Here is a 25,535-nt window from a genome sequence, read left to right as displayed (position 1 = left end):
AGTCAATAACTGAAACAGTATCTCTAAAATAGTAGCAAATACTGTAGGATCTACTTAATTTTTAATTTTCCCGCATCAAAACAAGAGTGAAAGTCTCAGACTAACAAATTCTTGTGCATTCACTCTGAAGGACAAGCACATTCATACGTTTGTAGGATTGGTGTGTTACAGCTCCAGTCACAGATAGAGACAATTGTAAAGACTCTGTTCTGTAACATTATCCAGCTGATGAAGCCAACTGCATCTTTAAAATTTAAACAAATTTAAATACATGTTATGAAATGCTTTTCATATATTATATTGAAATTTTTAAATAATAGTGCAGAAAATACACTTAATTTCATGGTTATCCTAAACCTGGGCTCTTCTACTTAATCTACCACCTCTTAAAGATGGGAGTTAACTCTGTCAGAGCAGCTTCCCTAACCAAAGCAAGAAAAAACCTTGTGCGTGTGTGTGTGTGCGCGTGCGTGTGTGTCCGTGTGTGCACGTCTGTGTGTCTGCATGGGAGAGGGAACAGGAGACAGAAGTCATGATACCTGATGACTTCTTCCTTACCTGACTACTGCATTGATATAAAACAGAATTTAGAACGTTTCAGAATGTTAGCTGATTTCCATTTATCAGAGTTCCAGCTGCTTGTTTGGATGGAAAATCAACCCCACTACTCTGGAAATACTGAAACTGCAGTAGGTTCTCACTTAGGTCAGTCCTTCAGCTTTTTTCTACTCTGACAGGTCTGAAAAAGGGGAAGATAGACTGAAAAAGAACCTGTTTAACAATTCTCCTGACCATTTTTCAATCTTTTGTCATCTCGAAAGACTAATCCTGGCAGACTGGGAGATAAAAAGGAAGCATGCAAGTACATGTCTGTAGAAAGAGGGGCACACGCCTCTTCTACCTTGCCATGTTTCCATGGAAGTGATCTCTGGATGTCCTCAACCTAGATCTCATTTTCCTCTCAAAGGGAGAAGTGAGAAAAAAATGCACAGCATTTGGAACTTGCTTCCACACCCAATCTGAAGCAATTTCTCAGCTTTCCAAGAATACTACAGGTGCAACCTTATTTGACAGTGCTTTGAGGAGGACTGGAAGGTCCTGCTCCAAAGGCAATAAAAAGGAGGTTTGGGAGATTTTCTCTGTATTACGGTGAGTTTTCCTTTAATGTACAAACAGTCTGGGTTGATTTCTGAGTAGGCTTATTTTAATGCTGCTGTGTGATAACATATAACAATTTACTTCTATCAGAGCAGCTTGCATATGTTCTATTCTAAGTCTGAAGATTAATACTGATTTGGGGAATTACTAGAAAATATAACACTGCTACCTCATGAGGTGAAATGATTCTGGTTTTATCTGAACTGCTTCTCAACAGAAGAAAATTGTTTTCAGACAGACAGGGTACATAGTCCTTATGAATGGATCTACAAAACAAATTTTTAAGTAACAAACCAGCAGCTAGGGCAAGAACCTTTGATATAAATAAATACATATATGAAGATGATTATGAAAACAGGAATTTTCCCTACTAGTAAATTATTTTATGTATATTAGTAAGCTTTTTAGAATTTTCAAAACTACCATTTTAGTTTTCTTTTTAAAAACTTTTCAGTACTATGCATGAAGCATATAAAATTATCAGGCTCACAGAAAAGCACAACTATTATTAGATAGATACAGAGTAATGATTTATAAATGGTCTACAAAGCTACTGACTCATAATTTAAAAAAAATATTTTGAGAGAGAGAACTGCCTGGAGAGACAGATGTTAAAATATGTCAAGAGTTCATGTTGCTAAAAAGGAGTTCAAAGAAAAACACTGTTATATCAGTTTTGTTTTGGGTCTCTGGTGAACTTCAGAACTGCATCTTTACTGAGCAAACAAACAATTTCCAGCCTAACTAGTTCAAATGCTAATGAAATTAGTCATAGTCAACCAAATCTTCAGGTCCTTTTAATCTTGGTTTTGCCAAATCAATGTCTTACTTTTGCTGGTGAACGCTGTTTTCTTTTCTTCTTTTTCTGCAAATCTACTGGCTCTCGTATTTGTTTTTTGTCTCGTTTCTGTTGTTCAGATGCATCAGTAAAGGTAATTTCTTGCTTTACACTGATCTGTTAAGATACCAAGTGCCAGTTTCAGGTAAGGTTCTCACTACAGAAAAGCAATTTTTCAATTTTAGAAGATGACAAACTGCTGAAACAGAAAACCTTTTCCTAAGGGAATTATCTTCTGGTTTCACTCTTTCAGAAATTTAAGTGAAAGAATTAATATGTATCTTAAATAAAAAGGGCACAGTTAATTTCCTCAGTAACATTTTGATGTATCCTTTCATTCATCTCCCAAGGTCTTTTTTCCTGACCTGTGGTGATTTTGAGATCAGTTCATATATTAAAATCACTTCCATCTGTAAAACCATTCAGTTTTTCATACCTATTTTACTTTAGTCCGTGCTGTTGTCAATATAAGATTTAACGGAATAGTTTATTATATATTTAAGACAGAAGTATTTTTAAGGAAAAAAAAAAAAAAGAACAGTTCTAATGAAGATTTTGAAAAAAAAAAATTTAAAAATCTCAATCTAATGTGAACTTTAATGAAGACCATGATACCCTTACATTTTTCTAACACCTGAGCCACCTGAGCTGATCTACAGCTAACAGAGTAGTGTTTTAACAGTGCTGTGTTTCTGAAGATTATTCTTCATGTGTAAGGCTATCTACTTTTATAGTACTGGTGATTGTCCTTTATGTTTGAAGGGTAACAGTGATGGTGTGCTGCATTACAGACAGATGCTCTGTTTTGAAGAGGAAGTAATCTCTATGCTCTCTGGGAAAGCCAAGGTATGCCTTCTATGAGATTCCGTGGAGGGGCATATTTATGGTCATGTATGAAGTGTCACAGTCCAACCTGCAGTGTGAATGCAATTGCTAAGCGTCCACATACCTTAAAAACATACAAGATGCTTCCTATAGCAAAAGCAACCAAACAGTACTATGAACAGCATAAACAGTATGCACCTTCTAATAACACTATTTATTCCGGTTTGTAGTTACCCCTGAACATTAAATATCCTTAAAGGAGCACATTTTAACACTTTAGTTCTATGGTAACAGCCTGCTTATATAATATTTATAAAACAGATACTTAAAGATTATACTTAATTGGCAAAATTTATCCACAGCCTGAGGCAAATGACATAAATATTTTGATAATCAAAATCCAAAAAGCAATTAATAGATTCTTGCCAGAGTAGGATTAGACTACCAAATCAAACTTCCTAGTAACCTCTCCAATATTTCACAAAGAAATTGCTTACAGGGACATTAACAGCATACTGCAGCCCTTGAGGAAGTCTATCTTGTGCATCCATTTCATCATCATTTTTTACCGTCTCCTCATGGACCATGAGTTCATCATGTGAAATCATCTCTTGCTGTCGAAGTTCACTTTCCTGTAACACTTCATCTGTTGCAAGAATTTCCTGGTGCGGCATAGTCCGATCTTGAAGCACTGCCTCTTGCCGTTCTCTCGATACTCCAGACTGGTCAGATACTGCACCCATCCCTACCATAGCCCTGGATGACTGCATCTGGTCTATGCCACCACATTTAAGAAATAATCCTCCCAGCTTGTCTTCAATGTTCATTCTTAAGTGCAATTACCTACAAAGAAAGTTTTAATAGTAAACATCTACAACTGGTGCGCTTGCTCACAATTTTTTACTCATAAACATTTTATAAGAACTCAAGTCAGTACTCAACAAACACACATGCAGTCCTAAAATTGATACTGAGTAAGAACCAAAAGTTGGATATCTTTGAGGAATGTCAAAAGACTCTCTCCTTTTGCATATCTGCTGTACACACAGTTGAACATTTTCAAATAAAAGGTTTCAAATCAGCACTCCTGACAATTGGCAAAAGTATGGTAACTAAATGACGGCTAATTCCTCCTTCTCATTCCTTAGAAAACTTTTAATTTTTTTCCCGTGTGCCCTCTTTTCTCTGTTCTCTTTTTCCATTTTGACTGTCTTTTACAAACACCTCTTTTATATTGGTCCTGTTCTCCCTACTTCCTTGTCCTTTCTGTTACCTTCTGCTGTTACCCCAGCACATTGTAGCTCCTGGAACATCTTAATATCCACAAGTGAGAGAAAACTGGGCTCCATCCAAAGCAGCAGTGGAGGGAGGTGATTCTGCCCCTCCACCCCACTCTCCTGTGACTCCACTTGCAGTGTTACATCCAGCTCCGGGGCCACAACATAAGAAGGATGTGGATTTGCTGGAGCAAGTCCAGGGAAGTTAAGGAAAATTATCAAAGGGCTGGAACATCTCTGCTATGCCAACTGGATTAGAGAGAATGAAGGCTCTGGGGAGACCTTACTGCAGCCTTTCATTACTTAAAAGAAAGCTTTTAAGGTGGAGAAATAACTTTTTAGCAGAGCCTGTTGCAACAGGACAACAGGTAATGGTTTTGGATGGAGACATGGTCAATTTAGACTAGATATAAGGAAGAATATTGTTACAATGAGGATGCTGAAACACTGGCACAGGATGTCCAGAGAGGTGGTGTATACCCCATCCAGGAAAACATTCAAGGCCAGGCTGGATGGGGCTGAGCAAAATTATTTAAGTGAAGATGTCCCTGCTCATTGCTGGGGGTTGGACTGGATGGCCTTTAAAGGTCCCTTCCAACCCAAGCTATTCTGTGATACTATGAAAATGCAACCTTATAGCTAAAGCTATACATCAAATAAAGACTCAAATAGAGAGGTCAAAGCTGTTTATAAAAGACAGTCACAGTGAGCAGGAGCATTAGTGAGGAAATATAAATTCCAATCATGAAAAGCAATACAATTCACAATATTCTAACAAGTATCATGACATTATTAATTAGTTTTTAGCACAGATCAGGAGGCTTTTGTGAAGCTGGAAGTGGCAGCATCTTCTCATTCTACTAATCAATATATATGCAAGGTAGTTCTAGGACTCCTCTTCTCCTTGGCACACTGGATGTCCAGTCAGAGCAGTCAGTCTCCTTCACCCTATTCCCCAAGGTCATAATCCCTACTACCCACTCCTCAGTGCTCCTTGAGACAAACACACCAACAGACAGACAGACAGACAGACATCCTTCCTCCATCTCCCTATGCTCCCACAGCCAGAGAGCAGAGGCAATAACACACAGGCCACAGCAGACACAGGGCTGGGAGCAGAGTCACAGTGGAGCTGGACAACACACAGCAGGCCCAGCTAAAAGCACCAGATGGGACCTTGGGCAGCATCACAACAGCAGCAGCACCTTTGGCTTTGATGCATTCAAAGTTAGGATACAGGTGTGATGGGTACATTGCTAGACATCAACTTCAAATTCCACCCCCCTGAGAGTGCAACATGGAGAAAGCATCCATCTCCATTCAAGTCTAAAGTCAGAGGCTATGCTGCCTTCCCTGCAGCTCACAATGACTATTCATAACCAAAGAAATCAGGTTTCTCTATGGGCTATGTCCACAGAAATCAGGTCTCTGCCTAAAACCAGCAGGGCCATCACTGCAGAACTGCACCACAACAGCCCCTGCCAGTCTAACAGACTGCCAACATGCAAAAACACTACATCAAACAAATGTACATCAAGTGTCTAAATTTCCATATTCAGTATGATCCATTTGATCACTTTCTAAATAATTTTATTCTCCGGGAATATATTTCAAAAACTGTCAGTGTATCTTAATATTTGTGAAGCTTTCTTTATATCAAACTACATCAAGTTTACAAAATAAATAGTGGTTTCTTTTTAGGTAAGAGCCTCGATTACTTGGTAGGAATGGAAGCCACCAGCTGAAAGAGCTGAAAAAAATCTCATTCAGTTCTCCTACATTAAAATTAATATTGGTTCTTAAGATTCTGAAAGTAAAACTAACTCAATTTCTTAAAAAAAAAATAAAAATAAAAAAACAACTCACTACACACCTCAAAGTAAAAAGCCGATTCACACATCCTGATGGCAAGTCATGTCCTATAACTCAAAACTGAAAGAACATTTGTCCCTATTCTGTACCGTGAGAGTTTCTAAACTTCCAAATACATCACAGAAAAGCTGACAGCCAGGATGGTCTGACCTCTCTCAGTTTCAAATATTTAAGAAATACACCAAAGGAAGAAGCTTTTCAGGCAAATACTTTTTTAATTATTTTTAGTAAGCTTTGCTCTGCTGGAAATCAGGAGGACAGAGTCACCAAGCTAAATGTCTTTATATATGACAGTGTCATCAATCTTTTTAGCATTCTTCCTTCCTACATAACAAGTCCATTTTAGGGACCAAAACCACCCATGACAGGAGAGGAACATGGAAAAATTCTGTTCAGGACATTTATGCTTGTGATTTGTCCTTTTTTGTTCTCCTGCAATTCTAACATAAGTTTGAAATCATGCTTTTGATTTTCACAGTATCTGTCTTCAAATACGGACAACAATTTCTTCATGCCTTGAGTATGCTCAGGTAGTGCTGTGTGACAAACTGACTCTCAAATTAATCCAATTAGAGTAAGAGAATGAGATGTCTTCAAGGGAAAATGCAAGTCTGGTATGCCATACAGCCACTTGCAGACATTATATAATCCATGAAGTATTTTTCAGATGTAACTGGGAAACCAAACTGATAGTTTCTCAACAATAACACAAACAAACAAAACCTGGCACAGCACTAAGGCTGTATTCTTCCCACCAATGCAGATCTCCCAGAGATCTTGCAACAACATCATAAAAGAAGAAAATGAGGATTAATTTATCATCTTTTTGGTTTGGAATATCCTGTGCCAAGTGAGAAAGGTGAGATAAAAGTGAAATTCTTAAGATTTGGTAAAAGATGGTGCAAAAGACCTAAGGCTGAGACTGGTTCTTTTGGTAGAGCATTCTAAATACCTAGCTTGAAAGATAGACTTCAAGGAAAATAAAACAAATATATCTACTAATTTCAGCCTTTATCTGAACTCAATCCATACTCAGGGTACATCTCACAAATTGTCATTCACTATGCTTTTGTTCCACACTACAGAAATACGACAGCATCATGTCACTGCAGATTCTCCAAAGGAATTACATGGACAGGCATGAGAATACAAGAACTCAAGATGCTGAAGCACATTCAAGGGAGAACAGCACCAAGTGTGAGAACATGGTGGCCCTAATCTGTCTGATCAGGCCACTGGCAAGATCAGCACAAAAGGCTGCTCCACGTGGAGGATGATATGGCCACATCACTCAGAAATTAGGTAGGAATTGTGGAAATCCTGGATTTAAAGCTACTTCCTGGCAGGAAGTTAGGCAGACTAAGAAGCTGAGTGTTAACCACACAGAAGAGCCTGCTACTCTCACCAACAGAGGCAGGAAGACTCCTGACATGCCAAACCTTGGGACAGCTGGCGAGATACAGCAGCTTCCCAGAGGACAGGCTGGCTGCGGACTGGTGTTCATGGGTCTTGCTGGCTCCCTCAGTTGCAGTTGCCACAGATATGGAAACAGTTTCTTTCCCACCCTGACTAGCAGGTTTAGCACAGTCATGCAACTGAAAGCCCTCAAGTTGTCTTCTAGCCATGATCTTGAATCATATCAGAAGTGGTGCAGTAAGTGCACTGCTTATTAAATCAGGCTTTTAAACACCTGGCTTTTCAAAGAAAAATAGTGAGAACTCAAAGTGTTAGTCTGCATATGAGAAGTGATGAAAAACAATGTAAGTTACATGACTTACAGGTGATGTTTTAAAACAAAGAACCACAAACAAAAACAGGCTATTAATCCAAGCAAGAAGCATCCCACATGCAATTAATTCAGTAAAACACTTGTAATTTGTCAAGTGACACCTTTCAGCTCACATAAAAGGAATCCTATCATTGAAATTGAAGATGAGAAGTGTTCTTGGAAGAATGACAGTCTGATAAAGAAATGTAAGTTAAAAGCATTCAAACAGGAACACTTTACCAAGCCTGCAAAGATTAAATACATTTTTAAGTGCAAGATGCATTTGTGAAATAAAGATCAACTTACTTAGAGATTATCTCTAGGGAAGCTAGAAAAATGCAAACCACATATACACACACACAAGCAAATTTCTTGGCATAAGACATTGTTATCTCTATTCCAGAGATGTTTTTCATGGAATTTCAGAAGTTCTATTAAGCTTCACCACATAATTTTATGATTTTTCTTAATAGTGTATAGTTCCTCTATAAACTGACAAAAAAAGAGCTGTCAACAAAATGTTTAAAGAATACATTTTGCTTGGTAGCAGTTCTCCAAGCCTTTACTGTAGGCAAAGCATCTGACAAGAGGCTCTCTACAGGCAGAGGTCCCTGGGGAAGAGAGAGAGGAAGGGGAAGGACTGCCTGGAAAAGGTCTCACAGAACCCTGCCAGCACCTTCTCTTTTCACGGGGTGCTCCACAGCTGCCTGCAGCACATCCCCAGCTAGTGAACCACATCGCTTCGCTCAGAAACCGCTGCTTCGCCAGAGCCTCCGGCTGCACTTCACAACTATTCATTTCAGGAGCCCTGACATCAGCTTTTCCAAAGTCTTCTGCACTGAGCTGGAGAGCTGAGCAGTAAAGACAATATTCCTAATTAAAGAAACAACCACTTAAATGAAAACATGCTGCATGAAAAGCATGACAATATTTCAATTCAGAATCAAAAATAAAAATACCATCTAGAGAAAACATTAATTTATTCAAAAAGTCTGCTGGGATGGTGGCTGCTATGGAGGAGATCTGAACAGAGACCCTGAAGGAAAGCAGTAAAATTTGTAAACCATGAGAGTACAACACCAGGTCCTGCTCTTGTTCTCCACTTTGATTGATGCTAAGGGTTATTCTGTCTTCTCCCTTCTTTTCTTAAGCATGAAGTAAGGCATTATTTAATTTAATGAGCAAGTACTCAGAGATACTAATTGGGTTCACTTTAAAAATAAAATCCGTATGTGCAGAAACATGAATTCTGCAGGATTTAAAAGACTATTTATGACAGAAAAAAGAAAACACGTTTAAGGATTAACAGCAGAGACAAAAAATTAAAATCATCTGCAATTTAGTATCTATTTGTAGAACAGAATCAATGTTTTTGCTTTTTCTTTTTAAGTAAGATAGACATTTTGTATCTGTAAACAGTGTCCTGCGGAAAGTATTTGTTGTTCTAGAACTTCCACTACTCCTTTTAAGTGTTAAAAAGCAGGATTAGCTGCTTTCTATATCCATAACCCACTCCACCCTCTCTCCTACATTATCTTCTCCCTACTTTTGCAAGGCAAGAAGGAATGAAAGAAGGCTGAGGGAAACATGAAAGGAAAGCTGTTAAAATAGAACTATTCTGGTTTAAACCTGAGCTCCTTCTGAAGGGCTGTAGCGAAGACTTGAGACGAAAGTATGACTTTCATTGTAGCAATAAGCTCTCTTTGACCATATTTTCTAGGATACAACAACTCAAACAGAAGGGCCAGGATGCACAACAGCAATTCTAACTAGCCTTTAGCAATCTGATACTGTTCTGATGAAAACTACCTCCAAGATTCCCCTCACAAAAGCTGACACTGTGCTCAGCCCAAGGTATTAAATGGTTTCAGGGTAACCTTACACTAGGAGTAGCCTGACGACATAATTTTAGTTCCACATTTTGGGAAGTGTTTTCATTAAAGACAAGTCAAAATTCCTAATGAGCCAATATCTGAAGCTACAGAACACATACCTGAGCACTCCTCCCACATCCTTGCTTCAAGAGCTTTTGGAAGAAGGAGTACATGCAGAGGTCAAACTACAAAACATATGAAGGTTACTTGTGCAAAATGCACACAGAATAAACTTTCAAAAGGCAATCTGGGGAAACCTCTCAGCTTCTTAGGGCTCATCTCTATGGTCATGCTGTAATTATTTGTGGTAAACTGTAAGCTTAAATTAATATAGTGTACATAAATCTATAAAACTCTCTAAATTAACATTCTCATCCTAGTACAGAATTTTTTCCTTCCCTATTTAGTGGAATAGTGGAATTCACTTTGGAAAGGTTTACTCCAAATTAAAAAGTCAACCCCTTTATAATCAGAACAGTTTACTGACATTAGTAAAACCTTTCTACATAGCCAAACTTCTACAAAATCAACTACAGTTGATAAGCCATTCCAGTGGACATTTGGTGTGCTTTGTTATTTACCCAACTCTCAATGACACTGCAAGAAACAATCCAATATAGGGGGTACCTGCTCAAAGGGGAGTGTCCTGCACCTCTTCCCCCTCAGACCTCTTTGTTGCCTGTTGAGAAGGGAGTTGGACGAAAACATTCCCACAGAAAAGCCATGAGGTTTGTGTCAGTGGGACAGAGCAGGTGGAGGATATGGGAGATGGGCAGTGAGGAAGCAGGAGAAGGGAACAGGAGTTTCTCCCAGGAGTGGTCAGTGGCTGTTGGATCAGATTAAAGTGCATTGTGAAACTGCTCCACAAAGGCCATGTGCACACACAGATGAACACCTCAGAGCTGCCACCCAGACATACCCAATGGCTATGCCAAATTCAGACCATGGGGAAAATGGCTATCTACATTCTCAAATGCCTTCCTCCTAAAATGAAGTATAAAAGTCACCAATAATTCTACAATTCCTGATGCTAATGAAGAAAGAGAAAGCAACAGGGCTTAACAGCATGTTTAAAACTACTAAGGTTTAAGCATTTCCATGAATGAAACCAGCACCACTTCAAGGCCCTCCAAAAGGAAGAGAAAAATTAGAACTGAACAGATTCCTAACATCCACTTTAAATCCCTATCAAATAATGAAAAATGCTGACTATTCTCATCACATCATAAAATATATTTCGTTGCACAATTAAAATATGGATATAGTCCAATACAAAAGGAAACATAGCTAGCTTTTACAATATCAAAGGTTCAATTTTTACCATACCACAGAAGCCTAGAGAGTAAAGAATAATACCCTTCTTAATGGTTCTAAATAAAGAACATTAAATAAAATTGTCTCTTATTCCCACTCAGAAAAATAACACTCAGCTAAAAGAACGATTTTTAAATTAATACACAAGTATTTTTAAGAATCAATTAGAATGTGTTGACATGCAAAAAAGAAAGCAATCAAACATAAATCATCATAAAAAGGTTAACAGATCATAAAATCAACACATTCTAAAAGGTAACGTATGATACACTCGTATGACTTATTGCACAGCTATTTCTGAGAGCTCCATGTTGCTGAACACATGCCAGTGCAGGGCCTGATTCCACCAAGATTTACACTCATACTGAGCTGTGAATAGTCCTATTACAATCAACCGGATTACTCACAGAAAATCTCCTTATCCTGCATAGAATTATCCATGTGTGAAAATCTTTGTCACCTTTCTTATCCTGAAATCTGTATTCCATCATCACCAGCAGAGACAAAATTTATTATCAAATGTGCATATGGAAAAGCTTGTGATGCTGTATTTAAAAACCCACAGTGCAATGTCAAAATCCACAGAGATGTCACCAGTGTCACAAACATACTTTAAATAGCCCAAAAATCACAGGCAATGCTACTTTTTGTCTGGAAAATAAAAAGCAATTGGTTTTGTGGCACTAAATTATAAACTACTAGATAATAGTTATTTTTGAGAATTTATCTGAGAATTTCTCCAACGGAGTCGTTAACCTCAGAAGAACAATGCAGGATTTCTGTCTTTGCACCATGAAACTTGGACACTCAAAAGTGCTCATTCTGGGGACTTCTGATGACATTTATATTGAGGAAAACAAACACTACACATAACTAAGGCTACCTAACATCTTCTAAGTAGCATTTTATAACTTCAGTCCAGCTGGTGAAAATTTTGTGAAATTTCATTTATCTCATGCATGCCCCAAGCTGAAACCTTATAAAAATATTTCAGATAGTGCGTCAAATGGTTTTTGATTTTGACAACAGTGCAGTTCTATCACAAACTAAGCCAATCTAATAGCTAAGGTCATTGAAAGGCGCAATCTCTCCTCCTAACTCTGAGAGTCCACCCTCTCACTGGTACCTACTCTAATGCACAGATTTTTAAAAATATGATTTTTTTAAAAAAGCTCTTAAACTCCTTGGGCCTCACAACTTCTTTAGTATCCGCAAGTATCTGTGAAGCATCTCTACTCATAACAAGCACTATGCTAGTGCTGCTTTACAGAAGATGACAACCTGCTGTTGCTCTCAAATTGACCCAAACACCAAAGGTCTGTACATGTGTGTGCACTTATTCCTTCCTCTTGGTGGATAAAGAATTGGCTGGATGGTTGCACTCAGAGAGTTGTGGTCAATGGCTCAATGGCCAAGTGGAGACCAGTGACAAGTGGGACTCCTCAGGGCTTGGCACTGGGACTGGTGCTGTTTGACATCAGTGTCAGGAACATGGACAGCGGGACTGAGGGCACCCCCCGCGAGTTCCCAAAGACACCAGTGGTGGATGCCCTGGAGGGAAGGGATGCCATCCAGAGGGAGGGACCCTGACAGGCTGGAGAGATGGGCCTGTGTGAACTTCATGGAGTTCATCAAGGCTGAGTATAAGATTCTGCAAGTGAGATAAGGCAATCCCAAGCACAAATACTGGTACTGTACTTCTTTAAAGTACAAATATCACAAATATATGTGCATGCGTGTGTGTGTGTATATATATATATATATATATATATATGTGGTTTTCTACAGCACACTGGATGGAATGCTCCATAAAAATATGTGAAACTAGTCAGACAGATTATAATATCCTTTCTCTGCTTGTTACAAGTGCCAAAACATGCGTGAGTCACAGAGCACAAGAAAAGAAAGCTGTGACCATTTAGGCAGTTGAACCCTACCTTGCAAAATAGGAACAAGCACTTTCTACAAAAGTTTTTTAAAAATAGGTGATCAATAATTATATTTGGCACATTTTCTGGCTGCTTATTCTGACACATTTAGGTCAGATTTACCCAAAATGCTGAGTACTCAGAGCTGCAATTACGTCACTTAGAGCACTACTTTAAAAATACAAAGATGAATGCAATGCTGCTATTTTAATTTTAAAAAAAGCTCTTAAAGAGTTCAATGGACATCCACACCAAACACAAATTTTCGTCTTGCTCACAGGCACCAATTCTCAAGCCATAAAATAAGAAATATCCATTTCCTCTCCCTGAGGCATAGTAAAATACTTGTAACAGCAAGCGATTTTCAATATTGGTCACAAGGGTGAACTAATCAGTTTGTGGTGCTCTTGTTCCATCAGCCTGAGGGGAGAAGGCAGCACACCTCGGATGGGAAGGTAAACCTGCACCAATGGCTGAGAAAACTGCTCAAAGAAGGTGGGCAAGAGGGGTCTGGCAGTAGGTTTCCAACTAAAATGGAGAAGCCACTGGCACAGAATGATTAGAGGCATGGGGCACACCAGTGTAGGACTGCCACAAAAGAAAAGGTGCTTACCAGAAAAGGTAAGCATGACAATAAGACTTTGAAAAGAGAAACATTGTTTGTGGGAATCCAGGGCTTCCCTCTGGCTGCCCTGGCAGGTCTGGGACCCTGGCAGGGGTCAGAAACCCCCCTGTACAGAACCCCGAGAGACACTGTCTCTGATCTCTGTCCATGGAGAAGAGTTTTTAATCTTACAGGATGAATTACAAGCTTTGAGTGTTTGATAAGAGTAATAATTAAGTGTGACACGGGTGCAAAAGTAAAATTTTAAGTTTCTAGATTAGGGGTTCAGAGGGGACAAGATGGAGGAATTGGGTGTGTTGTGTCCTTTTCCTCCTTCTTCATGCCCTCCATGTTTCACTGTAGTGTTGGCATTTTTCTATTGGTTCAGGCTGGGGACACACTGTTCAACGTAGATGATAGATATTGGCACATTATTGTAAATATAGCACAGGTAGTTTCTGGTATATAATGTTTGTAACATCCCACTGAGGGCAGAACCCCACACGCTGCCCTGCAGGACAGACCTGCGGCAGGGCAGCAGAACATGTTATAGATAAGCAAGAATAAACAACCTTGACAACAGCACAGACGAATCATGGCTTCTTCTTTGGCAACGGGGCAGAAAGACAGAGACTTTCTACAATCTCAGAATCACCAATACCCACAGATTCCGACAATTGTTTGCCACCATGATGCAACAGAACTATAAGAGATTTAGCTTTTTGCAGCTCTGCCGCTGCTTTTGGGGCTAATCTATCTTGGCAAATCGTTCCTCTTCCCATCTTTTCACTTCATGTTTCTCAATCAGGTGCAATGACCCACCTGGGATTTAGGTGTGAAGCAAGCAGCAGACATTATCTCTGAGGGCCTCACAAGCCTAGTGATAGCTATAACAGAAATTTCACAAAGTAATATATTCATTCTGCCTTCAGAGCGGGATTAAGCAAAGCACAATAAGAGAACACATGTTATACAACAAGAAGAAAGCAAAGTACAGAGCAGCTGCTTATCCAATTCAAGGACATTCAAAAAGGTAGGGGCTCTGGGGTTCGTGTATCCTGAAATAATATGGCATAATATTAAGATGCAATATATTAATAATACAACCATAAGGAGGATGGTAAAATTAAGTGGCACAGGTAAAGCTCAATGCTGCAATTTTAAGGCTTGCCTACTTAATTTACACCTAAAATTGCTCTTTTAAAACCATGCTTTTCTTGTAATAGCTTTACTTCAACTTCATTGTTTTCTAAAAGGCCATCTACATGTACTAAAGAAAAGCAGTAATTAAAGAAGAATTCAAGACAATTACTTAATACATCCACACAGATTAAATAACATTGGACAATAAGCTAACAGATGTATAACCAAGAAAGTTTTGCTCAAAAAACCTGGAAGTTAGCTGCAAAAGCCATCTTAGAGGTTCTGGAAGACTTTCTTCATTTACATACATGACAGCACAAGGAAAACTTACAGCAAAAAAAACCAACACTATTCTAAACCATAGGTGAGAAGGCCATGAATATCAACAATGCAGATCTTATAGAGCACAGGTAGTATTTCTAGATCTTACTTCAGCACTCGACGTTATTTCAACATGGGCTCTCATGTTGTGAAAGCAATGCAAGTATTTTAGAATACAGGAACCATTCTCCTAAGTTCCAATTTCAACTTTAGCACACCACCTTGCATAGAGCAGGCATTTTTTCTATAACTTCATTTCAGCAAACCTATTCAGGGTAAGATTATGTTCTGTGTAACATCTCAAAACAAATTCTACAAAATGTTCTTTTCTCTCCCTAGATCAACTTTCCACCAGGCAAGGAACATTTTCTCATCTCATTCTTCTGCAGAGGAAGCATTGTCATATAACTTCATTTATGTCAGTATAACTTCATTTTTAATGTATATTTACTTCATTTCAGCTGTGTTTCAAACACACCCTTCATCTATCTACACATGGAACAGAAACTCAAATAATCCAGTTAATCCGAAACATGATAGAATGAATACCTCTTTAGCAAAATATTCATTCCAGAGAAGACCAAGTAAATCCTATGCTTTCTCTACTGCTTTTCAAATACCACAGTGTTACCTTCAGGGGTCAAAAATCTGGGCCAGGAGACCTGAAAGAGCCTAAAGCTCAAAGACATAGATCTCTACTCACTGCTCCACTCTTCAAACCTTTATTAAGGTTAAATAAATTATCTATCCTACCTATATTAATAAAAAAAGGCCTTTTAGTGACCTACCTATTCTGTAAGACTAATACACCTGGCAACTAAAAATTAAATATCTACTTCACATTTGCTAACACAAACACAAGGCAACACACATGTAATATAGTCAATGGAAAAGATAAGCCCATATAGTATAATCTCATCAGGTAAGAAAAAGAATCACAGAATATTCATGACATTTCCAAAAAGCATTTGGACTCTTTAGAGATGGCAGCTCTGGAATATAAAACCAGTGCAGTGACAATTATTTAGGTATCACAAGAACCAGTATCTTGACCTGTATACTCTGGTGGTAGCCCTTTCTTTCCTTTAAAGCATGATAAAAATCAAGGAGCAGAGGATGTTGTGATGCTACGTTAGGGAGAACACTGATCAACACTGAGCCAGAAAAAGAAAATCTATCACTGTTCTTCAAATATTCAAGCAGTTACAAATTGGGCACCAAGGAGCAATTTTCATCAGTGGAATCAGGGATTGCTGTGGCCTAAACAGCATTCAGAGCATCAAAACAGTACCAAGCACCTTCATCAGGAATGAACAGAAGATTCAGCACATAAAACTGACATGTGTTAGTATTTAAAGATAGTATGAAATCAGGCAGAGGAGGAAGGAGTAGAAATAAACTCTAAAATCGTGGAAGTGAGCAACCAGGTCACTTTCTCAAAACCCATCTTGGAACACAAGCATGTTACAGCCCATGTACATTTGCCAAGACAACAAAGAAGGTTTTTTTAAGAGTATACTCATGTCCAGTCAGGATTGTTTTTTCCACACTGTTGTAACAAATCCACCACCTCCCTACTGCTAACCAACACTTGTGGTCAGATTAAATCAACTAAGAATTACTCCTATCCCACTTACATAAAATTCCAGAATTGCAAATCAGCCTCTTTTAATTCGTTTTTAATCTCAATGACCCTCACTTAAAAAAAAAAAAAAAGAAAAAAAAAAAGCAAATCAAGTACTAAATCCAGTGTGCTTCTGCAGTGTATTGTCTTCAAAAGACTATCCACAACCTCAGCAAGAACTTTCAGGTAACTCTTCAAAAATGGTATGAACAAGGAATCCCACTGACTTCTACCACATATCCCAAGGTGATTTTTCCTCATTACAGTTTTAAATTTTTCAAACAATTTTCAGGCTCTTAAGCCCATTTTCAGATTGAGACAAGCCAAAACATGAGATGTCTAGAAACTATTTTATAAGGGCAATAATAACACAGATATCCTGGCTCATTAAGAAACACTGAAAATAATCCAAAAAATAAAACACAGACTTCTCAGGATTGTGCCCTCTTAAATAAAAAGTTTGTGGAAATTGGATTCTATCTCAATGACTTTTGTGCCCGGCAGCTAATTCACACTAATTAAGTCCTAGAATACACTAGAACAAAAATTCAGAATTATTAAAAGATATGATACATGTTTATAACAATTCCTGTAATTACTAAGAATAAAAATCTTGAAGGTTCTTGATGCCATTAACTCACAGACCAATAATTAAGGGCTACCATTCCAAACAGGTCTGAAATTTTTGAAAACCTATAGTCAAGTAACTTCATTATTAAGTCAAATCTTAGTGAGATACATTCAATATAATATTATAATCTGTATTATTGAGTAAGCAGGAAAGCAATCTGTAAAGCCAAAAAATATTCTGACAGGACTAGGAAGAAGAAAAAATTCAGCATATTCTGCCTTTATGAACTGCTTTCCAGATACTGGCTCCTCACTCATCCATGTTAAGAGTCTCACACTGATGCAGCTGCACTCACCCAGCTCCCTCAATGCAAAGGTGTGTTCCATAGATAACAGGGCAACAATTTGTTACCGAATCCTGGAATGGTTTGGTTCAGTAGGAACCTTAAAGATCACCTAGCTCCAAACCCTCTGCTAGGGCAGGACACCTTCAACTAGACCAGTTGCTCAGGGCCCCATTCAGCCTGGCCCTAAATACTGACAGGGATGGGGCATCCACAGCTTCTCTGGGCAACCTCTTCCAGTGTCTCACCACTCTCACAGTCAAAATTTCTTCCTAATAGCTACTCTAAATCTACCCTGTTTCAGTTCATTACCCCTTGTCCTAACACTACCTATCCAAGTACACAAGATAGAAGCACCAGAGCCAAGGCTTCTCTGCTGAACTTGTGTCCAACAAAATGTGGGAAATGAAGAGTTGCCCAATGTTACAGCAAATTCTAGGCACATAAGATGTAACTACAACAGATTCCATTTTTTCTGCATTTGCAGCCACCCTCTCATCACCACCACAACTGCAGAAAGTCCCCTGCCTGTCTTGTGACCTACAAGGAATTCAGGGGTGACACAAAGGCACCCTAGACAGTAAAATGTGAGATCATGTGAAGAATTGACAGATTAAGTTTTCTGTCAGTTTCTCTTTTTTACATCGCTGTTCCTTGGAAAGTGACAGTAAACTCACACTTAAAGCTGCACTACATCTGATCCAATATAGTGTAACACTGATTCCTAACAGGCACCAGCTGAACATGCCTGCGTTGCATGATCTACTTTTAACTGTCAGATTCAGACAACAAGCCCACTGGTTTTGTCTACAAACTGCCACCTACTTCACATCTTCCAGCAAAATACTGTGACAACTGGATGATCATCCTCTGTGTGCTCCTCTTCTATAAACCCTATTTTAATTCCCCTCTCAGTAACTTAATTTTATCATTGGTGATCATAAAAAAACACATTTCAAATACATAAAAATTCTTTTCTACGAGTCATTTAAAAAGACAACTTCATAATCTCTACCAGGAAAAAAAACAACACTAAAGTCAAGTAGCTTTTCCTTACTTCATTATACCCCGTAACAAGTTTTCCTGCTCCTTAGAACACAATCACATAACTTTGACATCTTTTTTGCTGACTTACACAAAAATTCATCACAAAATACAACTGTCAGATTCACCAGTGACAGAGGAAGCTCCTGAGAACCACAGCCTAATAAAGCTTTCCTCCTTGAAGGATGACAGCAGTCTTTCCCATATGAAAGATTCATTTTTATTTGATATTGTTAAAGCAATATTCACTCAGGGCACCTTCACACTAGACTTTATTTTCAACAAAACCAGTTATAAGGTCAAAACAAGAGTTGAAAACCAATATTTCATGGGCATGTCTGGAAAATCTGCAAGTGATTTTGGTAAAATAAATGCATCACATGTTGGTGCCCTGAGGATTGACCACCTCCTTCTGCAGCTGGTCTACAATGGACAATACAAAAATTTTCTTCTAAGTAAGCAGTGCAAGATTACTCTAGCAAAAAGGGAGTTGGTTGAGTTTACCAATCTATCGTGAAGAACTTCTTTCTTAAAAGAAACTTTACAGACACAAGAAAGAACATGTCTTAAATGTATGTATATAGTTACTGTTGCATCAAGAACAGCTCAGTACTAGAAATGACCCAACTTAAAAGCCTGGCCATTGTCATCCATCTCACATGTATTTTGTTTGATAGAGACTGACATGTAACAGTGACCTATGTTAGAAACCACTGTGTGTATGTGGTCAAAACCAGAGGAGAATCATGCCTCAGGAGATGATAATTTCCTTCAGAGCACTCCTATTTGAGACACTCTGAAATCATCCACTGAATCTGGAAATTCTGACTGTTATAATGCCTACAGACTAAAAAAATCATCCATGCATCCTGTGAAATGTATTTATTTCTTGGCTTACATACTCACTTTGCTCCCTCTTCCCTGCCTTTACAAAACTGAAGAATGTCTGTAGTGCAATTCTAAAGATCACTTGTTGAAAGCAAGCCTGGAGAGTTTTCAGTACCCACGAAAACCTGCAGAAACCCAGTGTATTTAGAAACTGCTTCCTTGCTTTGCCCCTTCCCAATGACATCCCAGGCACTCAAACACACTGCTTATTATTTGGCAATATAAACTTCACTTTATGATGAACATTTCTCATTCTCCAGGACTAGAGATTTAGGCCAGACAGCATCATAAATACATGCTACTAGAGTCTTGCATACACATCTGCATGCACACACACTTTTTAGGAGCATTATCACTATTTCCTTGATTCAAATACAATCCTAAGAACAGAAAAAGAAAAATCAGACAAATTTTCAGGGCAATCACATAGCAGTTAATATTCAGAGAATGTAGAAAGTTGAATTTTCCCTTTTCTTAAATACTGCTAGTGATCATATGACTATGACACATCTGCACAGCATCAGTATTTCTCACTTCACCTCTTGCATTAAGGTAACACGACCTGGTCATGATGTTACTGGCACTGTAAACCTCTCTAATGAAGTCTTTTATAACCATGGTGGGGTGCATAAGTAGCAAAAGTTAATAGAGACTTTATGGGAAATTATTACAAAAACATTTAAGACAGTTGTACAAGTTTTTATGAATGGGCATCTTTTAACCTTGCAGATGCAGCTGCCATTTGAAACTATTTTAGAGCAGAAGGCTCTAGCAGTCACACAGCTGAGCTCACACATATATCACAACAGCCTTACACATGAGTAATATCACATGTTATATCAAGAAATTGGCTTATGGACATTTTACAGGCACTTTGATTTTTGATTTTGGTTTTTATATTGGATTTTTTGGGTTTTTTCCAGTGCAAGAGATCTAGACAGTTTATATTTGATAGGTTGTTCATAAATTACAGTCTACTGCTGTTTGCAGGTTGGAACTTCTTCCCACACAGATTTCATTTTATCATCAGACTGTTTAATTCTGCGCTTATAAAAATGTCATCCTAGTCATAAGGGAAGAATTAGACAGCACTGTCTTAAGATTTTCTGCACATACCGTGACAAGATGCAGATACTGTCATACTAATATGCCAGTAGAGTGTATCAGTTCCAGGATCAGGCCAATACACATGCTGTTACTGAGCTGTGGCTTGCTGTTTTCAAAAGTGCAATGAAATAATCAAATAATATAACCTAGTAATACATTAACTACATTACAGTATTCACAGTGCTACCCCTTGATATCATAGCCTGGAATATACTAACACACTGATAATATCCTAAGAGTACATTAAAAATTATTTTGGAGCAAAAGCAGTACCAGCTTCCATATTATCTCCCAGAATAACATTCTGATGGTGTGAAAGAAGTAGTCAGGAGATTCTAACCCTTCTGCATGTTGTGGATTACACAGTCTTTCTAAAAGACAGTGAATTTCCCCTTGGGACACACTTACAATCAAGTTTTGTGAGAACATATTATAGGTTTTTTCCAAGTATTTTATCCAACATGATGAATGCCATACAAAAAATATCTCTATATGGAGTCAGGGGAAGATAATTTAATCACATATAATATTTGAATACTCACAAATGTTATTGTATTTTAATTTGTACAATAAATTGTAAGCTAAATAGTTTAAAATTTTATCACTTGTGCAGTTTATGGAATTACTGCTGATGTATAAAACATTCCATTCCATGTAGATAAAAAAATGTATATTTAAATTGTATAAAGAGTACCAGCTAATGAGCTAAACAGATGGGGTTGTGTATTTAACTTCACTGGAAAGTACTGAAATAAAGTAACTAACACCATTTGTGTAAATGAAAATAAATCTCATAAAAATCTGAATGGATTTTCCTTTGTTAGACAGAAATTTGTGCTTGGCACATAATAGCCAATGGCTGTGGTTTGCTGACATGTCTTGTCAATAGCTATGTCTCAGCTATTAAAAAACAATAAGTTTGTACATCTGACTCAATACTAGCACAAAGGTTTCTGCACAGATACCAATTTACAGAACTGAAAGAAAAAAAAAATCATTAATTTCAGCACTTCAAGAAATATCATTTTCCCAAAGTATTTCTTTCAAAAAAAACCCAAACAAATTAAAGTGGAACTTAATCACAGTACTGATCCTTTAAATAAGCCCTGCAACCTGACAGAAGCAGACACCCATGTCTGGTTACATCCATGGTGTCTTTGTGGGACCACTTTTGTCTTTAAACACTCAGTTATGCAGATCAGACTGCAAGCTGAAGGCTTGAATCTATTTCATCATAAATGATGCTGGCTTGAAAGGCAGCTATCATTAAAATGCCAGGCAAAAACAGAGGAAGTACTTATTTTAAATAAAACCTATCTATTTCCCTGTTAGATCCATTTAAGAGCCTTCAAAGTAAAAAATATTTCCACTGGTGCTTATTTTTCAATGCTTGTGCCATTCATTTAATATATAAGACATGTTAAGTTAAGTTTGGACAAGAAAGCTGGATGCTTCATTCCATGTGTAGGGTAACAGCAGTATCTTCCTTTACAAAAGACACTACCAGTGTTACTATTTCTTATTTAACTGCCATTATTTCACGGAGAAAAATGCATTTTATATTAGAGCCAAAATGAAATCAAACCTAATCCCAAATTATGCTAAACACTTAAAAGGGTTTTGATAGATTAAGGCCCACTCCATCAAGCTGCTCCATACAGACAGGTCTCCATTTGTAAGAGCTCTCACAGCAATCCTCGCCAGAGGAAGACACTACAGAGATTCCAGTCACAAAAAAAAATCACCAATGTCTTGCAGCAGACATAAAAACCAAACCCACCATGTTTCTCCCCAGATTACTAGAATCCAAACACTTCCTCCCCATTAGTACATTTTTAAAAGTTTAACCTAAATCCATCTGCTAACAACTGATACCCTGAGCTCCACTATTAAGAAATCTGCATTACTGAACCTGTGGTGCAAAGAACATATCTAGAAGTGAGATAAACTCTTTGATGTGAACCGTCACCATATTTCACTAGAGTAATATAATATTAGCATTCTGATAGTTCAACTCTAACACTGCTGGTACACAGATATTCTCAGAGGGAAGTACTAACTTCCAACCTCAATGGTTTTACACCAACTGTCTTTAGAATATCTTCACACTCCGCAGTGCTTTATATCCGCACACAAATAAACTTCTACACACTGAACTCAGAGGAAAAAACACTTTTGAAAAACTAAATAACAATATTCCCAAAGTACATGTCCCTTCAGGTGAACAATTCAGCCTGTAATACAACTTTTCACATTCTCAATAATTCTTCTCCCTTGTTTTTTTTTTAATCATTGTGGTTGTTCAAGTAGCTACTTACCCAATTAACAGTTTGATTTAATGATCCATTATTTTAGGTATTTTGCCATAAACAGAATATGTTTGCAATACAGCAGACATGAAGCACACATGGACAAGACAAAGTAACAGAAGCATAGACTACACACACATCTCTTCTCTCAGGTCTCAGCCTGAGGAGCAAAGACAGAAGGATAGGGCACACAGCACTCTAAATGCAAGAGATCATCCTCATCTTTTTCAGCTTTCTTCATTTATATCAGATTACTGACTTAAGTACATGTATACTTGGGGAAGAGGGGCACGAAGACATCCAGAAAAAAATACAAAGAAAACACTTTCGGAAACCGAACACACACATACATTCAGTTGCATATTCATGAGGAAAGGCCATGACAACAGTTTTCAGGAAACTGCAACTGAAACTGAATTTTGTTTTCCTAAATTACTGCAACAAGAGCAGGCTTTGCTGGTCTCTCCTATGAATGTGTGTGTACCCTGTACCAAGAGCCTGCAGATCCCACGAGATCCACAGGAAAGCAGGCCTCACATGCTCCAGAACTTCCGGTGCAGCCAAAGCTCCTGCAGATGACAGCTGTCACTGGACAATGCACAAACCCAAACACTGGGAGTGAACGCTGAAAAACTAACATGGCCTGAAGGTATGCAAACTTTTCACACAGCAGGGTAGATTTTAAGTCTCAATCAGATCACTGGTTTATCTGGACTGATTTTGAGAACAGGATAAGAACACCTGCAAAAATTTGATGCAGGGTAGTGCTGTTTTTCTACTTCTTCCCTTCACAAGGTATATTCATCAAACTCATGTAGAATAGCTACAAAATTTATACCACTTACAATAACGAAATTGGATATGGGCACTCCAAAATGTTGAAGCATGATGGGTGGGCCCATGTATATACTCCTAGCAAGCTTGTAAAGTACTACCGATATTTGCAAATAAGTACAGAAATAAACAAAGCAACTGGGATCCTATTCAAAAGAAAAAACACCGTCCTGTCATTTGTCCTGTCCACTGGCAAAGATGCTGCTCATTAGGACTAAGACACCTCTCCCATCTACAACTTCTTGGACCAGAAAGTCACGTGTATGCAGACAGAGATAGGTCACGCTCCAAGTAGACTTTCAAAGCAAGACTTAAGTTGGGATCATTGGATTCCACACATCTACTTTTTTTTTAAATCATTCTGCAAAATCTCTCACAGCTGCCCTAAACAGTTTACAAAAACAGAGTGATCAGAGAAAGATGATCTATGTTTGCAACACAAATGTCTTCCCTTTCCATGAGCCAGCTTAATGCAGGCGTTGCTGCACTCACCCCAGCTGAGATTTGGCAGGAATCGGGGGAGGAATGATGTTGATGAGTGAAAGTGTTTGAAGCCCAACTAATTTCTCTTCAACTCCTACTGGTCCCCCCTGCTCTCCCAAGCCACTTCCAGCCTGGCACTTGTTAGCAGCTCCCGACGCTGGCGAAAAGAGGTGCCGTGCAAAAGCTTCCTCCGAGCAGCTGAGAGGAGACTCTGAGAAGGTTATGCAGAAATAAAACCAAACGAAATGACTGTTCGCAGGTCGGCACGCTTCACCTATCTTACACCGGGAACAATGGAGAGGCGGGCAGCGGGAGGATACGGCCCGGGAGGACGGGGCCCGCGGGACGCGCTGTCCGTCCGTCCGTCCGTCAGCTCTTTGTCCGTCTGTCAGGCAGCCCCGCCGGCCCCATCCCTGCCGCCCCGGCGCGGCCTGCGCGGCTCCGGCCGGAGCGGAGCAGCGGGAGCAGCGGGCGGAGGGCGCCCGCCGCCTCTTCATCCCCCGCTCCGCGCCGGCCTCTCCGCGCCGGGGCCAAGCGAGGCCCATGCGGGACGCACCGCGCCGCGGCCCCCCCTTCTCTTCCTCCCCTCCTTCCCGTCCCTGTCCTCCTCCTCCTCCCGCCCTCCCTCCGCGCTCCGAACGGCCCCGCCGGCCCCGGCTCGCTCCCGCCGGCACTTACCGGCCGCAGCGCTGCGAGGAGAAGGCGGCCGGGCCGGGCCGGGCCGGAGCGCGGCGGCGGCGGCTCAGAGCGGCCGTGCCGCGGCCCCGGGCATGGCGGGGGCGGCAGGGCGCGGGCAGGGGGGGCCGGCGGGGCGGCGGCGGCGGGGGGAGCCCGGGGGGAGCGGCGGCGGCGGCGGCGGCTCCTTCCTGCTGCTCCGCCGAGCGTCCGCGGGCGGTGACAGCGACACCCGGCCAGAGCGCCGCGCGCGCGCTGCACCACGGGAAACGCGCCCGGAGGACCGGCGGGACGGGAGGAGGAGGATGGGGATGACGGCAATGGGGAAGCGAGACGGGAGCCGGGAGCCGCGCCGGGGCTGCGGCCGCTGCCGGGGCGGGCGGTGCCGGGTTACGCGCGGGTCAGGAGGCCGCCGCGGCCGTGGGAGCGCTGCCCGCGCCGGCCCCGAGCGGAGGCGGGGCGGGACAGACCCTTGGGGCATCGGCCCCGGCGCGGAGCGGCCCTGCGCCCCTCGGTGCCGGCCGGGGCTCAGCAGGGCCTCCCGGTGAGAGAAGGCCCGAGCGGCCGCGGCCGGTGTCAGGGGGACGGCGAAACTCCTACAGAATTGTTGTGGCTGGAAGGGACCTCTGGAGATCATCCCGTCCTACCCCCCGGGCAGGCAGGCTCAGCTGGAGCAGGTGACACAGGAACGCGGCCAGGTGGGTTTGGGATGTCTCCAGAGAGGGACATTCCACG

General features: G+C 40.0%; 1 protein-coding gene across 6 annotated transcripts in view; it reads right to left on the bottom strand.

Moving 5' to 3' along the window:
* ZNF148 (zinc finger protein 148) overlaps positions 1–25,229 on the bottom strand; it is a 42,585-nt gene extending 17,356 nt beyond the window's left edge. For 2 of the 6 annotated variants that reach the window (XM_072931984.1, XM_072931985.1), the window contains exons 1-3: positions 24,804–25,229; positions 3,319–3,664; positions 1,988–2,113 (exon numbers count right to left, since the gene is read on the bottom strand). In XM_072931984.1, the coding sequence (XP_072788085.1) occupies positions 1,988–2,113; positions 3,319–3,648 (456 nt within the window). In that variant the 5' untranslated portion in view covers positions 3,649–3,664; positions 24,804–25,229. Of the gene's footprint in view, positions 1–1,987; positions 2,114–3,318; positions 3,665–24,134; positions 24,337–24,803 lie in introns of all 6 variants that reach the window. The other 4 variants (XM_030277111.4, XM_030277112.4, XM_072931987.1 and 1 more) reach the window with 4 other exon arrangements.
* Positions 25,230–25,535: the final 306 nt, after the last annotated feature.

This window comes from Taeniopygia guttata, chromosome 7 (assembly GCF_048771995.1).
Source record: "Taeniopygia guttata chromosome 7, bTaeGut7.mat, whole genome shotgun sequence".
NCBI lineage: Eukaryota > Metazoa > Chordata > Aves > Passeriformes > Estrildidae > Taeniopygia > Taeniopygia guttata.
Note: the sequence above shows the minus strand (reverse complement) of the source record. Positions and strands in the feature narration are given on the sequence as shown.